The following is a 14,726-nucleotide window of genomic DNA, read 5'->3' as shown; positions in this document are numbered from 1 at the left end:
AGAAACTCTCATTAATAGTATTGTTAATTACAAAATCTCAACTAATTAAAACACTCAATGAAGGGGCTGGAGTGATAGCATAGCAGGTAGAGCTTGCACATGGCCAACCTGGGTTCAATCCCAAGCATCCCATATGGTCCCTCAAGCCTGCAAGGAGTGATTTCTGAGTGTAGAGCCAGGAGAGATCCCTGCATACCACCAGATGTGGTCTAAATCTCCCAAAAATTTTAATAACATTTTAGAAATAATAGAGTACATGTATTAAAAGGAAAACAGAAAAAAACAATATTTATAAACATGTAGTCAGTATTATAGTATTGTATCCACAGAATCTATAATAATAATTCCTTTAATTTATAAAGAACTCAACATATTTGTTTCAGAAAAATAAAAGAGAAACAGTGTGTGTGATAGAGAGAGAGAGAGAGAGAGAGAGAGAGAGAGAGAGAGAGAGAGAGAGAGAGAGAAAGGAGAAGGAGGCCATTGTAAGAGCTGGTTGCTACTGCACCTGAGTCCACATTGGATCCTGGCCCCCCTCTCCATTTCTCCTCATTCCCTACATCTGTGAAATTTCAGGCCAATCACATTTAATTTCAATTCAGTGCTGACTAGAGACAATCTAGATTTAGTACTAGAATTTGCACCCAAATCCTAAAATAAGATGAAGTGGAGTAGTTGAATTTAGATACAGATTAAAATGCAATACTTCTATCAAAAAATGGGGTAGTTTAAAAAGTGATGATTACTTCCCAAAAGGCAACATATAGGCAAATGCGTGCCAGTAGGCATTTGGAAAAATGTTCATCATCATGTTTTATTAGAAAAATGCAAAGCAAAATGACAATGAAATATTATCTGACACCAGTAAGAATGACATGTATCAAAAGACTGGAAATATCTAGTTTGGTAGAGATGTGGCGAAAGCAGATTCACTATTGGTGAATATTGAACTTCTTCACTATTGGTGTGAAAATAATTTGTTCAGCCTCAATAGAAAATAGTATAGACACTTTACCAAAATAAGTGGGAATAGGGATTCTGCTCCTTGGCATCTACCTAAAGAATATAAAAGCATCAACTTAAAAAGATCAATGCATATCTATGTTCATTGCAGTACTAGTTATAATAATCAGGAATAGCCCAAATGTCCAATGATAAAAGAATGGCTAAAGAAGTTGTGGCATATATACTCAATGGAAGAATAAACAGCTGCAAGAAAGATGAATTCTTGCAGTTCATGATACACACAACTTGTTTGGGGAAGAAACTGAAAGGAAGAGGTATTAAGATTACCCAGGTATTAGGGGCAAAGAAGGGTATACTGGTGATGAGTGTGATATTGAGATTATGTACATGAAAACCCATAATCTACAGTATTGTAAATCATATAACTTGAATCAATAAAAGGTTATAAAGGCTTTTAAAATAAAAGTATTTTCAAAAAACAATTTTGCAGTTCCCTGAAAGCTGAATAGAACAAGAAGAATGTTAATTGAAATAAGTCAGAGGAAGGACAATAGATCATCTCACTCACCTAGGAGTCTGTAGAGAAACAAAACAAGGGAAAAAAGACTGAGGAACAATGACAAATCTTTGCTTATCTTTTGATTAAAAAAATAGCTGAGGGGCCAGAGTGGTGGCACAGCAGTAGGACATTTGCCTTGCATGCGGCTGACCTAGGACAGACTGTGGTTCGATCCCCGGCATCCCATATGGTCCCCAAACCAGGAGCAATTTCTGAGCGCATAACCAGGAGTGATCCCTAAAGCATCACCAGGTGTGCCCCCAAAACGAAACAAAACAAACGAAAAAAAAAGCTGAGATAAAGCAGTGGGGAGTAGTTGGTGGAAGGAAGAGGTGGTGGGTACCTTGGAATCAACTTAATTAAAGAGTTGAAAGCCCATATTAGAACTCAAAAGCACTGCTTCAAGAAAAAAAAAAAAAGAAGACATAGGGATTGGAAACACACACCCTGATCATGTATTAAGATTATTTGATGATTAGCATCATCAAAATGTTAATACCTCCCAAAGCATTGTAAAGATTTAACACAACCTTATAAGGATACCCAAGCCATTTTTTTCTTTTCTTTCCTTTTTTTTTTCCTTTTTGGATTTTGGGTCACACCTAGTGACACTCAGGGGTTACTCCTGGCTGCGTGCTCAGAAATCTCTCCTGGCTTGGGGTACCATATGGGAGCCTGGGGGTCAAACCGAGGTCTGTCCTGGATCAGCCAAGTGCAAGGCAAATGATGTACTTATATGCTATCTCTCTAGACCCCAAACCATTTTTTCAAAGAAATAGTTTTGGGATTCATGTGGAACAATAAACCTACACAAATAGTTAAAACAATTCTTGGAAAAAAGAAGTTGGAGGCATCAATTTTCCCTACTTCAAACTGCATTACAAAGCAGTAGTCATTAAAATAGCATGGCATTGGAATAAAGATAGACCCTAAGATCAATGAAGAAGACTTGAATATTCTGATACTAACCTTCAGGTATATGAACAATTAATTTTTAATAAAGAAGCAAGATTATGAAGTGGAACAAGGAAAGCCTCTTCAAGAAGTGGTGTTGGGAAAACTGGTCAACTACATGCAAAAAAGTAAACTCAAACCTCTCTTTAATGTTGTGCACAAAAGTCAAATAAAAATGAATTAAAGATCTTAGATATTAGATGTTAGATATTAGACCTGAAGCCAAAAGGTACATAGAGAAAAACATGGGCGGAGCATTCCATGATATTAAAGCTAAAGGCATCTTCAATGATAAAACACGACTAACCAACAAGTAGAAGCAAAGATAAATAAGACTACATTAAACCATTAAACTAAGAAGCTTCTGCACTTCAAAGAAAATGGTAGCCAGAATACAAAGATTGCCTTTGGAATGGAGAAACTATTCACCAATGCCCATCTGATAAGGAGTTATTGCCTAAGTTATATAATGCATCAGTAGAGCTTAACAAGAAAAAAAAATCCAACCCCATCAAAAAATGAGAAGAGATGAACAGAATCTTCCTTAAGAAAGAAATACAGATGGCCAAAAGGCACATTAATCATTAGGGAGATGCAAATCAAAACAATGAGATACCATCTCATCACAGAGACTGGCACACATACAAAAGAACAAGATTAGCAGAGGTGGTGTGGATGCGGGGGATGCTGGTAGGAATATCAACTGTTCCAGTCTTTTGGAAAACATAATGGATATTCTTTATAAAACTAGAAATTGAGCTTCTCTATGATCCAGCAATAACAATTCTAGTAATATATTCTAGAAGCCCATAAATACAATTCAGAAAAACCCTCTACACTTCTATTTTCATTATTACAGCACTATTCACAATAGCCAGAATCTGGAAAAAACCAAAGTGTCCAAGAATAGATGTGTGGATAAAGAAACTGTAGTATAAATACTCTACAAAGTGGAATATTATATAGCTCTTAGAAAAAATAATTCATAAATACTTATGGATATCCATAAAATTAAATAAATATTCATGGAGATTTTTATGCTGATTGAAATGAGTCAGAAGAGGGATAGATTCTAGAGTGATCAAACTCATTTGTGAGATATTATAAAGATAGAATGGTAATACAGAGACAAAAGGGAAGAGGGTAGGGAGAATCAGTCCATGGTAGGAAGTTTGCCATAAAGTGGGAGAGTGCAGAAAAGAGAGAGAAAAGAGGGCAGAAAAGGAACCATTCTGACAATGATAGTTGGAATTGATCACTCTGGACAAGAACTGGATGCAGAAAGAAAAAAAAAGAACAACGGAAGAGAGAGAATAAACTGCCACAGGCAGGCAAGGGAAGAACAGGAGGGAAACTGGAGACATTGGTGGTAGCAGGAAATGTGTACTGGTGAAGGATGTTGGGACGTTATATAAATAAAAGTCATGAGCAGCTTTTTAATTTGTATATCACAGTTATCCAATTAAAGATTTATTAAAAATTAAAGTTGATAGACAAATAAATAAAACTTTTATTAAGTAAAAATAAGGACAGTGGTGGGGGTCTTAACATTTTGGTGGTGTTTAAGATACAATGACTTTGTAAGTCAAACTCATAGCATTAACACCGTTGTACCAATCTTACCTAAACAATAATATATTTTTATCTGAAAAAAATCAAAGTGCATAATAAGTGAGACTTATTGAGGTAAAATGTATATCATGATAGATAATAGATATTGAAGTATCATTGATAAATGATCAGGCAGACTAATTCTGAGGTCTTCCCCATCCTTTGTCTAGTGCTGGGATTGGTTTATCTTATCCTCATCTGTCCTTACTATCAGATTTTTAGAGCCCAGATCTTTACTTTCTTACAAATCCTGCACTCTAGAAATGGGACGACTAAAAAAGGAGCCTGGGGTCCATATTATATTGAGAAGAACCAGGAAAGCAGTGATGGAGAGAGAGAGGAGGGCTTATTACTAATGGTTGAGGATAAAAAGTGACTTCTCCAAATCAAAAGGAAAGCCAATCATGAAGGTAAGGAACCTTTGATACTCTCTGGACACAGTTTGACCCAACAGGAAATTTTTATTGATTTAGGCAATTTCAGCTTCAGGGTTGAGGAACTAAAAAGGCACGGGAGCAAAAAAGATAAACAGGCATCCATATAAGAATAAGGTACATGGTAGAGCAGGTAACTCCTCAGAAAGACAGACTGAAGGAGGTGAAGAGACCGAGGCGAAGATTAAGACTGATATGAGCCATCCTTTTAAATTGACTTCAGGAACCCTTCTTTTTGACCTGAGGAGGAAAGGACACCATTAGTCTGAGAACCATGGAACAATAATAAAGGACATGTATTAGACAGACTATGGGGATACTCCTTCCCCTTATCACATACTGCATTTCATGACAATTCATGAACATGCCTTTTGCCATCCCAGACTGATAGTCCCGTTAAGATCTCATGAAAATGATATAGAAAATCAGAGCTGAGATCAGCTCTTCTAACCATCAAATGATATTTCACATTCTTCCTCCCAGCACCTGCCCACCCTGCCCACTCCTCACCATGGCCATCAGCACTAAGGTGCTGACCAGCAAAGCATATAAAGTGGCTTTCCCCAGCAGGATCTCATAGAGGATGGTGGCAGACAGGACCCCCTGCTGATACGATACTGTTGGGGGGGGGAGAGAAGACATGGGGTCTCTGATCCTTCACTAAGGAGCAAAGACCATGTGAGATAGAAAGAAGGGAGGAGCTACTTACTTGAAGTTAAGCCACAGTCTGAAAAAAAATAAAGAAGGGAGAAAATAATGAGTAGGCAAATATATTATTTTTTGGGGGTAACATCTAGTAGTTCTAAAGGACTACTCCTGACTCAGTCCTCAGGGCCACTCCTAGTAGTGTTTGGGGCCCACATGCATTACTAAGACTTGAACACTGTCTTTCTTGCATGCAAAGCAGGTACTCAAATCTGTAGAGTGGCCTCTCTCTATCTCTCTTTCTCTCACTATGCTGAAAAGCAACTTTTAAAGAGATGGGACTTAAGTCAGAGTCACAGGCCAAAGGACATCTGTGTTTCTCCACATCCTAGATATCCTGGAGCTGTCATCTTCCTGCATTTCCAATGTCAGTGACTTCTTCAATGGGAACCTTAGGAAATTAAGACCAGTGATGATGGGGTCAAGGCATAGCCACCCGGATATGCTGAGCCTTGTGAGCTGATAAAATGGGGTGTTCTGGCTGCAGGTTGTGATGGGCCGAGGATCCTGCTCACGTGCTTGTGGGTCTCTCCCAACCTCTCTGCATCTAGCCTCTACCCTCTTTCCCTTGCTCTGGTCTCGATCCCTTCTGATCCCCCTCTAGTCCATCCACATACACCCCTCACCTGCTCTGCCCCAGGCCTCAGCACTGACATTTTGGTCGACAGGTTTTTTTTCTGGGAAGTCCCACTTGTCCTCCTTGCTGAGCCCATAGAACTGGACTTGGCAGCGGAAGTGGTTATGAGGATCATGCCAGAAGGCAGCAGAGACCCTCAGACGACTGCTCAGACAGTAACTGGTGTTGTTCTCCTTGAAGGCCTGGGGGTCCGTGCTGACCCCACTCTGCACCTCTTTGCCATTCACCCACCAGCTCAGCTCCACATGGTCAGGAAAGAAGCCTGTGGCCAGGCACACGAGTGTGGCCTTCTGGGTCTGGGTGATCTCGGCTTCTGAGGGTTCAAACAAAGCCACTTTGGGTGGTTTCACCTGGCTCAGGTCATCTGAAGGGAAAGAGAAGATGGAGTGAAGACTGGATGAGAGAGTTGTGAGTGTGTGTGTGTGTGTGTGTGTGTGTGTGTGTATGTGTGTGTGAGAGAGAGAGAGGGAGGGAGAGAATGTGTTTGTATGTGTGTATCCCTGGAAAGGATTATATTTTTATTTTATTTATTTTTAATTAAATAATACATTTATTTAAACAGTATGATTACAAACATGCTTGCAGTTGGGTTTCAGTTATAAAAAAAAAGCACCCCCTTCACCAGTGCAACCTACCCATCGTCAATGCCTCCATCTCCCTCCTCCCCCACCCCTACATTTATTCGATACAGGTATTCTATTTCTCTCATTCACTACCATTGTCATGATACTTGTTAGTATAGCTATTTCTCTAATGAAATTCACCACTTTTGGTGGTAAGCTTTATATTGTAGGCCTATACTTCCAGACCTTGTCTCTATAAAATGTCTTTTACTTTTCTTAAATCTCAGAGATGAATGAGACTATTCTGTGTCTATCTTTCTCCTTCTGTCTTATTTCACTCAGCATAATAGTTTCCATGTCCATCCATGTATAGGAAAATTTCATGACTTCATTTTTTCCTGACAGCTGCGTAGAATTCCATTGTGTATATGTACCACAGTTTCTTTAGCCACTCATTTGTTGTCTGGCATTTGGGTTGTTTTTAGATTTTGCTTATTGAATAGCCAGAATTTACATTTGCATTTACAGCACTATTTACAATAGCCAGAATCTGGAAGGGATTATAGTTGTAAATTTAGGAGTACATTTCTCTATGCTTTACCTGACCTTTCTTTTGAATTCACTTAAGGTAGCAACATAATAGCTTTCAAACCAGTGCCACTCACTGATAATATTTTATTTATTTTATCATTTTGTGGTTCCAGAGATGTAACCAAATTCAGCTATTCACTGATATTGCCTGATTCTTTTCCCCTATATACTTGCAACTCCCACCATATTTTGTCATAATTATTTGAATGGAACATGTATGTAGGACCAGAAACACAGACCCCCAGCATTTGAACTGACTTATCCCATCTTGGTAAATCTCTCTTTTCCTCTGCACCATTTCTCCTACTCCCCAGGGAAAATCTCCCTAGAAGGTATGGATTTCAACTGATTGGGATTCAGAGAATTTCAATCCTAAACAGAGAGAGGAATTTGTATTTGGATCTAAGGGCAGGAGAGTAAAAGGGAATTACAGATAAGGGGGTCCTTTGAGAGAGAGTTTCTTTTGATGACAATACACAGATGTCAAATGCGAGATGTACTCACATGAGTATATTATTTTACACCTGAGGTACTTATGATAATGGGAGTTTTTGTGACTGCTGAGGTCATCCTTAACCATTCTTCTACCTACGTATGTGTGTCCTCAACCCTGAGCTTATTCAGCTCAGGTGGAAACCAATTCCTCTGATTTCAAGTTTAGGAATTCTTTCTCCTTTCTTTTGCTTCCTACTGTTCTACTTTCCCTACCAGCAAGCTGTGATGTAGGTATCTGAGCTTCTCAGTGCCATTGTCTTGATGCAGTTTTTTTCTCAAGCCTCTGCTAGGTGGGGTCCTCCAGAAAGCACTCCCCCTTCAAGTTGCTTCCCCTAGAGGCATGCTTTCAGTTCCTCTGCTCTGCTTCCTTTGTTTCTGATTAAATCTCTTCAAATGAGAACATTTCATTCTTGTGAGAATCTACTTTGCCTGAAAGATGTAGAAAACATCCTTTTAACTGACACCTTTTATTTCTCGGGAATGTGACCAAACTCCCACGGCTAGCTTCATAACAGTGATCTGTGGGAGCCCTCAATTAAAATTGTTCCCATTCACATACCACACTCGACATTTGGAAATTCAGAGTTATGAGGGGATGTGTGTTTGGGTCACACCAATGGTGCTCAGGGTTTACTCTTGCCTTTACGCTCAGAAGTCATTCCTGACAGAATTTGGGGACCCAGGGGTTGGAGTGGTGGCACAAGCAGTAGGGCGTTTGCCTTGCACATGCTGACCTAGAATGGACCACAGCTTGATCCGCCAGTGTCCTATATGGTCCACCAAGCCATGAGCGATTTCTGAGCTTATAGCTAGGAGTAATCACTGTGTGTCACTGGGTGTGGCCCCCCAAAAGAATTTGGGGAACCATATGTATTGCCAGGAACTGAATTGGGGTCAATTATTTGCAAGGTGCAATGCCTTAACTCCTGAACTATTTCTCCAGCACTCAGAGTGATTATTTTAAATGATAATCCTTACATTTCCATCCGAGTGTGCCCTGTCTGGTATCCTTTTAGCTATCTCCAGCTACTTCCCTATTTTCAGATCATTCCTGGTTGAGCCAGCTTGAAATGATAATATCTCAACTTCCAACTTGCAGTCCTGGGTTCTTCCAACTCTCTGCTCTCATCTCAAAGACTGTATTTCCCCCAAGACAATGAGAGTGTCTTCCCTGCCCTCTTGCCAACAAATACATTTCTTACTCTAAAAGAATGACAGTGGTGGTATGAGTGCCCGTGATGCTTCCCACATATATTTGCTCTGTGGGACAGACCAAATAGAAGCAGAACCATCACTCCACTCTATACTATGACTTCTGGATTCATGTGCGGAGAAGACACTGTGGGAGGGATGGTCTTGCCCAGTCCTCTAAGTATGGGTACTAATGATCGTCTCTCTCTCTTTTCTCTCTCTCCGTGTGTGTGTGTGTGTGTGTGTGTGTGTGTGTGTGTGAGTGTGTGTGCTTTGCTCATGGAAGGACCAGCTGAGTACAAGATTGGCAAATTAATCTTTTCTGTTTCCAGAAAATTTCTCTCCTATTTCTTCTATTTCTCACCCCTCATACTGATCCATCATTCTCCCATTACATTGTCATCATCCCAAATCCTTCCCTTTCCTTGACATTGAACTGGCCCCTCCTAGTTGATCACCTAGGTGGTCACGGAGGATACCCCCACAAGTGGGTTATGCTGGATAACCTACATGCCAAAGCCTTTCGGGACTTCTAGCGATATGAAGAGGCAGGGATAGTTATGGCACAGTATGAAGTATGAAGGGAACCCAGGTTCACTGGGCTGCAATGCCCATCCTCACCTAGTCTTTACCAGCCCTATCTGGTTCAAGATTCCCTATCATTTCTCCACCTCAGCTGTGCATGAGAGCCCAGCATTTTCCTCTGGAGAAATATTATCTAACTTCCACGGGGATCTGCTTAATGATAGCCTAGTTACAAAGGTTGCTCTCACATAATCTAGGCTGAGTCATCCACATGGGGAGTTACTCCCTTTCTCTGACCTTAATGTTCTCATCAGCTGGAGGCAGGTACTGTCTGGGCCCACATTCAGAACCTAAGATCCCCTGTGAAATTTCCTCACCTTACATCAAAATACCTGTTGTATTATATAGGGTCTGTTGGAGACATTTCCTGCAGATCTGTACTGCTTACCTGATAGAATTTCTTGTGAAGTTGCAAGTTAAGGCTGGTAATAGGGGGCCACATCACCTGACACCCTCCAGAACTGAAGAGAGGAGCAGATAGGGATTTTAATTCTCATCTTAAACCCTGTTGTAAACAGGAAACCAACATGCCCAGCTTGGTTGGACTTATTTCCTTCACTGGCTGATGTTAGTTTATTTCCTTGGGTTCTCTGCTCCAACTCTCGTTTGAAATACTTTCCCTCCTTTGGTCCCCTGCGTCCCCTTTTTCCACCTTACACTAGAAGGCTGCGGCCACCTCTGTCAGGCTCATCCCCAGCTTTTCCTAGTCCTTCAACTGTTTCCCGGGTGACAGCGTCACCTCCCCCTGCCTCCCAATTTTTCCAGTCGAGGGCTTCTGAGTACTAATAAACCCTTTTCTTCCACATCGCACACCCTGCACTTCTGAACACCAGGAAAAACGACTAGAAGCACCCAGGCACTCTGTCCATATTCTGAGACCAGGGCGGCCCCAACCTCTCTCCCCTTTTGCAGAACTGACCTCACCCCCATCCCTTAGGAATACCACCGCGCGCACAGCTCACCCCTCCACCCTTTTCAAGGGTCTCGGGGCCCTAGGTCAAGCTGTGGGGGGCTCCATCCCACTCTTACCTATGACGGTGAGCCTGGTGCCCGGGCCGAAATGTTGCTCATAGGAACACAGAGGTCCAAGTACGCGCGCAAACTCCGGTGCGCTCTGAGACCCAGGACACCTTCCAGCTCTGCTAGCACGCAGCGGCGGTGCAGATCGCCCCGGAACCCCATCGCCCGAGCTCTCAGATACTCACCCAGTACAGTCAACCGGCTGCCCGCCCCGAAAATCAGGCTGGTGCCAGAAAAGCACAGCGCTGGAAGTTCCCCCAAGAACCCGACCTAGCTCTCCGCGCGCGCCTCCACTTCTCCAGCTGCGGAATAACCCCTCGCCGCTCACCTAGAACCAGGAGCCGGGTGCCTGCTCCGAAGTACTGGGTCTCGGCGTTCACACCCTTTGAGTCCCGGACAAAAACCCCAGACTACCCGGTGCCCACTTACCTAGCACCGTCAGCCGGGTGCCTGGGCCGAAGTATTGGGTGTTTTGAGAACACAGCGGCGGGACACAGCACAAAAACAGACCCAGACCCCTGAGCACTCAGTCAGGCTACCCCAGGGCTTCTCTGCTTACCTAGAACGGTCAGCCGCGTACCTGGGCCAAAATACTGAGTGTCTGTGCTCACAGACCCCAAAGCCAAGACGAAAACCTGGCCCGGCCTTCCCTAGCAGTTTGGGGACTCAGCTCAAGAAAGGCGCTCCAGAGTTCACACAGCATCAGGAGAGAACCTGGGGCCAACCGCATCTGTGAGCACTGTCCAGCTCAAATCTGAGCCTCTGCCCATCTCTGGGAGGTACCTGGGTCCTGTTCTTACCTAACACAGTTAGCCTGGAACCCGTCCCGAAGTACAGCTGCGCGGTGTTAACACAGCCTTGGTGATCTGGGCTCAAACCGTGCCTCTGCCCCCAGAAGCAAAGGGATGGCCTAAACCCCACTCTGCCCTCCAACCCTCCCTCTCCTCATGTCCAGCCGGGTTGAAGGGGGGTTGTGAAGACTGAGCAGTTCCCTGGAAGGAGAGGGGCACCCGCAAAAACAGTCTCACCTAGCACTGTGAGCCGGGTTCCTGAGCCGAAGTACTGTTCAGCATAGGAACACAGTGGGATAGGGCTGCCAAGAACTGTCTTCCCAAACCCTTATTAGGGTACACAAGGAGGCAGCACCCTTCCCTTCCCTTTCTGGCTTTTTCTTCCCATTCCAGCATTAGCTAAACATTAGTTAAACATTAGCTAAACACCTCCAAAATACTGAGAAGCCAAGTAACTTAGGGACAGTGTTGTGGACTTGAAACCTGAATGCTTTTAGGTGGTTAAGGTGGGAAACCTTGTAGGCTAGACCTCGCCTTGTTCTTACATAACTTGGACCCTCTTGGGTTCAAGTTTCATTATTTGAAAAAAAAAAAATAAGTGATGTTTTTTCCAAGATATTGGTAGGTTTTGTTTTGTTTTGGGTGTGGACCAAACCTGACAATGCTTACTACTAACTCTATGCTGGGGTTCACTCCCAGAAGGACTCTGGAGACCATTGATGGTGCTGATCTAGCATAATCCCACATATGTAAAATATGCTCCCTTCCTTCTGGGTCATTTCTCTGGACCCTGTTCTGTGTTTGTCTATTTCTTTATTTTTATTTGTTTTTGGGAGCTACACCCAGTGATGCTCATGGATTACTCCTAATTCTGCACTGAAGAATCACTCCCATGCAGTATTCAGGGGACCATATGGGATGCCTAAAATCGAACCCAAGATGGCTGCATGCAAGGAAAGATGCTACTCTTTGTATTGGCTCTCTGGTCCCTCTGTTCTGTGTTCTTAATATGTAAACTGCTTGAAACACTTCATCAAGTTAGATATAAGTAAGACTCCCATCAGTAAGGCATTCCCTTCAAGGTATTTATGAGAAGTGTTCAGTGATTCTTTGATGTCTCTGATGGTTGAGTTCCTGAGAAGTTGAGTGTGGAATAGGGAGGTGTAAGGGGTACTTCAGAGCCTAGATACCTGCATAAGTGGGTCAGGATCTGTGCAAATACCTCTTCCAGCAGCACTCCTATTCAGAGCTGCATTCTGAGGCTGCATGGACAGGCTGTGAAAGGCAGCAGTTTTTGTAAAAGCACCTCCTCCACCCGAACCATTGTGGCTCCCCCCAGTCCTCACAATGTTATGCCTCGATACAAAAATGTTTCCTTCCTTAAACTCCCTCCCCCAACCATACAGCAGAGACAGGAAGCACAGGTGGCAAATGTTGGTGGGACTGAATGGGGCTGGAGAGAGACAGTCCTCACTTCACCTACTTAGAGTAAAGTGGAGAGGGGTAGGGCCTGGAGATCACTGGGGAAGAGAGGGGGTAAACACACAAAGCATGCAGAGATCTGTGTCATCAGCCCTCCTCTCTGTTACTCTGTGCCTTGTCCCCTGCACAAACAAGCATTTATAGTGAACTGGGTGGGAGGGGTGAGGGGGGCAGAATTTATACAGCAGGTGATGGTAGCTTGCATGGTGAGGGGTAAACAGTTCAGAACATCAATGATTCCCCATAGCTTCCTGAACAACTTCCAAACTCTGCCTCATTAGTGGATATCCCCAATGTTTAATGACCACCTCATGGTGCCAAACTTCTTGTTGGTGGCAAGGATTCTAGTCCCTCCTTAGAGAGCCATGTGTTCACCTGCCTTTGTGATAGTTATCAGCCCTGGAATGGGGCTTGAAATAGGGCTCTTCTAGGATTAAGAAAACAAGACAGACATAAAAGAGAAAAGCATGGGGTCAGGGGGCTCATAGCTTGTTGGACTAAGAGCCTTGACTATACTTTAAGCACAGTATTTATTGTTCAGAACTAATAGACACAGACATTTGCCTACTTATGCTATTATAACCTAGCTAGGCTTTTACATTTCAAAGATAGCTAATGCAAAAGTCTCTGGAATGTCTTCATTTAGGAGAGGTGACAGATAAAAGAGTGAATGTAGGACTCCCATCAATAGGGCATTCCCTAATGGTGTTGACATTCTGGTAATTAAGGGTCCTTAAATCACCTTTTCTGCCCCTTTGCTCAGCTTTTCATCGAGCTAAGTGTATTTGTTTCCTAAATTCTGCATATCCAACACTTTTGAGCCTAAAGAGTGTTTTCTTTCCCATCTGTCTCTGAATCATGTACCCATCATGTACCCGTAAGTGCCTGGCCCTACTATTTGTTTATGTCTTGTCAGTACTACCCACTGCCCCACTTAAGACTAAATCTTTCATTGATGATATTTGTAACCACCTTACTAGGCTCTTTCCCAATTCTAGTCCAACACTGATTGCTGGTCTCTCCCTGCCTCTGAGGAGACAGTGTCCTAATATGAACCATTCCCTTATTTATCAATCTTTGTCTTCAGAGATTATTTTCCTATTAACAGGTCAATTTTTTTAAGGAATGTGATTTTTTAAAAAAATTATGATATCCTTATTTAAGCACTATGATTACAAACATGTTTGTAGTTGAGTTTCAGTTATAAAAAAAAAGAACATCCCCTTCACCAGTGCAACATTCCTACCACCAATGCCCGCACCTCCCTCCTCCCCAACTTCTGCCTGTATTCGAGACAGGCATTCTATTTCTCTCATTCATTAAAATTGTCATGACAGTTATTAATGTAGTTATTTCTCTAACTGTACTCACTACTCGTTGTGGTAAGCTTCATACCATGGGTCATAAATGTGATTTGAACATCTTAATTTTCTTGAAGGTTTATAGTGAACAAAAGTGATGACAGATACCCAATGAGCTGAATGAGCATATGCATGCATGAACATAAATATGTATGTATGTGTGTCAGTATGTAATATGCACATACATATTTAAATATACACTTATGTCCCAGAAGAGATGGAAGTCTGTATTGGTTGTATAAAAATAAAGACTGGAGAGAAATTTCATGCAGACTTTCTGGCCCTATTTGAACTGAATTATTTTGAGTTCACGCATGGACTCATTCATTCAACAATATTTTGTGGTGTATATACACTGAACTGTATCCTGGAAGACTGCATAAAACATGTCCCTGCCATCAGTTAGCTGCCAATCAAATGGGGGACTTTAGACAGCTAAAGAAGTGGTCCTAAGGAGATGTACTCTGAGCACCAAAAGAATAAAACATAGGGTACAGTGACTCCCATCTTTGGAGAGTAAAGGCCAAGGACCTTGTAAGAAAGCTCCCAAAGAGAAGGAAACTGTGATAATGCTTTCAGAAGAGGGTGTTGTGGAAGAGGAGTATAAAATGATCTGTAAGTAAGTGGCTCTTCAGGAGACCCAAGGAAGAGAGGAGCAAGGTGAATGTGGAATAAGGAGGTGGAGGAAAATTGTCCCTTGCATATGCCTTTGAAATACATCACCTGGGGACACTGAGACAACAAAGAGCTGATATTGATTCCAAGAGAACATTATTTTCTT

General features: G+C 42.4%; 1 gene segment (V, D, J or C); it reads right to left on the bottom strand.

Annotated features, from left to right (window-relative positions):
- Positions 1 to 4,531: 4,531 nt before the first annotated feature.
- LOC126011888 (T-cell receptor beta-1 chain C region-like) lies at positions 4,532 to 12,540 on the bottom strand. The segment is given in 6 exon segments: positions 4,532 to 4,764; positions 5,035 to 5,141; positions 5,234 to 5,251; positions 5,856 to 6,230; positions 10,321 to 10,357; positions 12,424 to 12,540. Coding segments are annotated over 6 exon segments (561 nt in total).
- Between the last annotated feature and the right edge of the window lie 2,186 nt (positions 12,541 to 14,726).

The sequence above is a fragment of the Suncus etruscus genome, chromosome 1 (assembly GCF_024139225.1).
Source record: "Suncus etruscus isolate mSunEtr1 chromosome 1, mSunEtr1.pri.cur, whole genome shotgun sequence".
Lineage (NCBI taxonomy): Eukaryota > Metazoa > Chordata > Mammalia > Eulipotyphla > Soricidae > Suncus > Suncus etruscus.
Note: the sequence above shows the minus strand (reverse complement) of the source record. Positions and strands in the feature narration are given on the sequence as shown.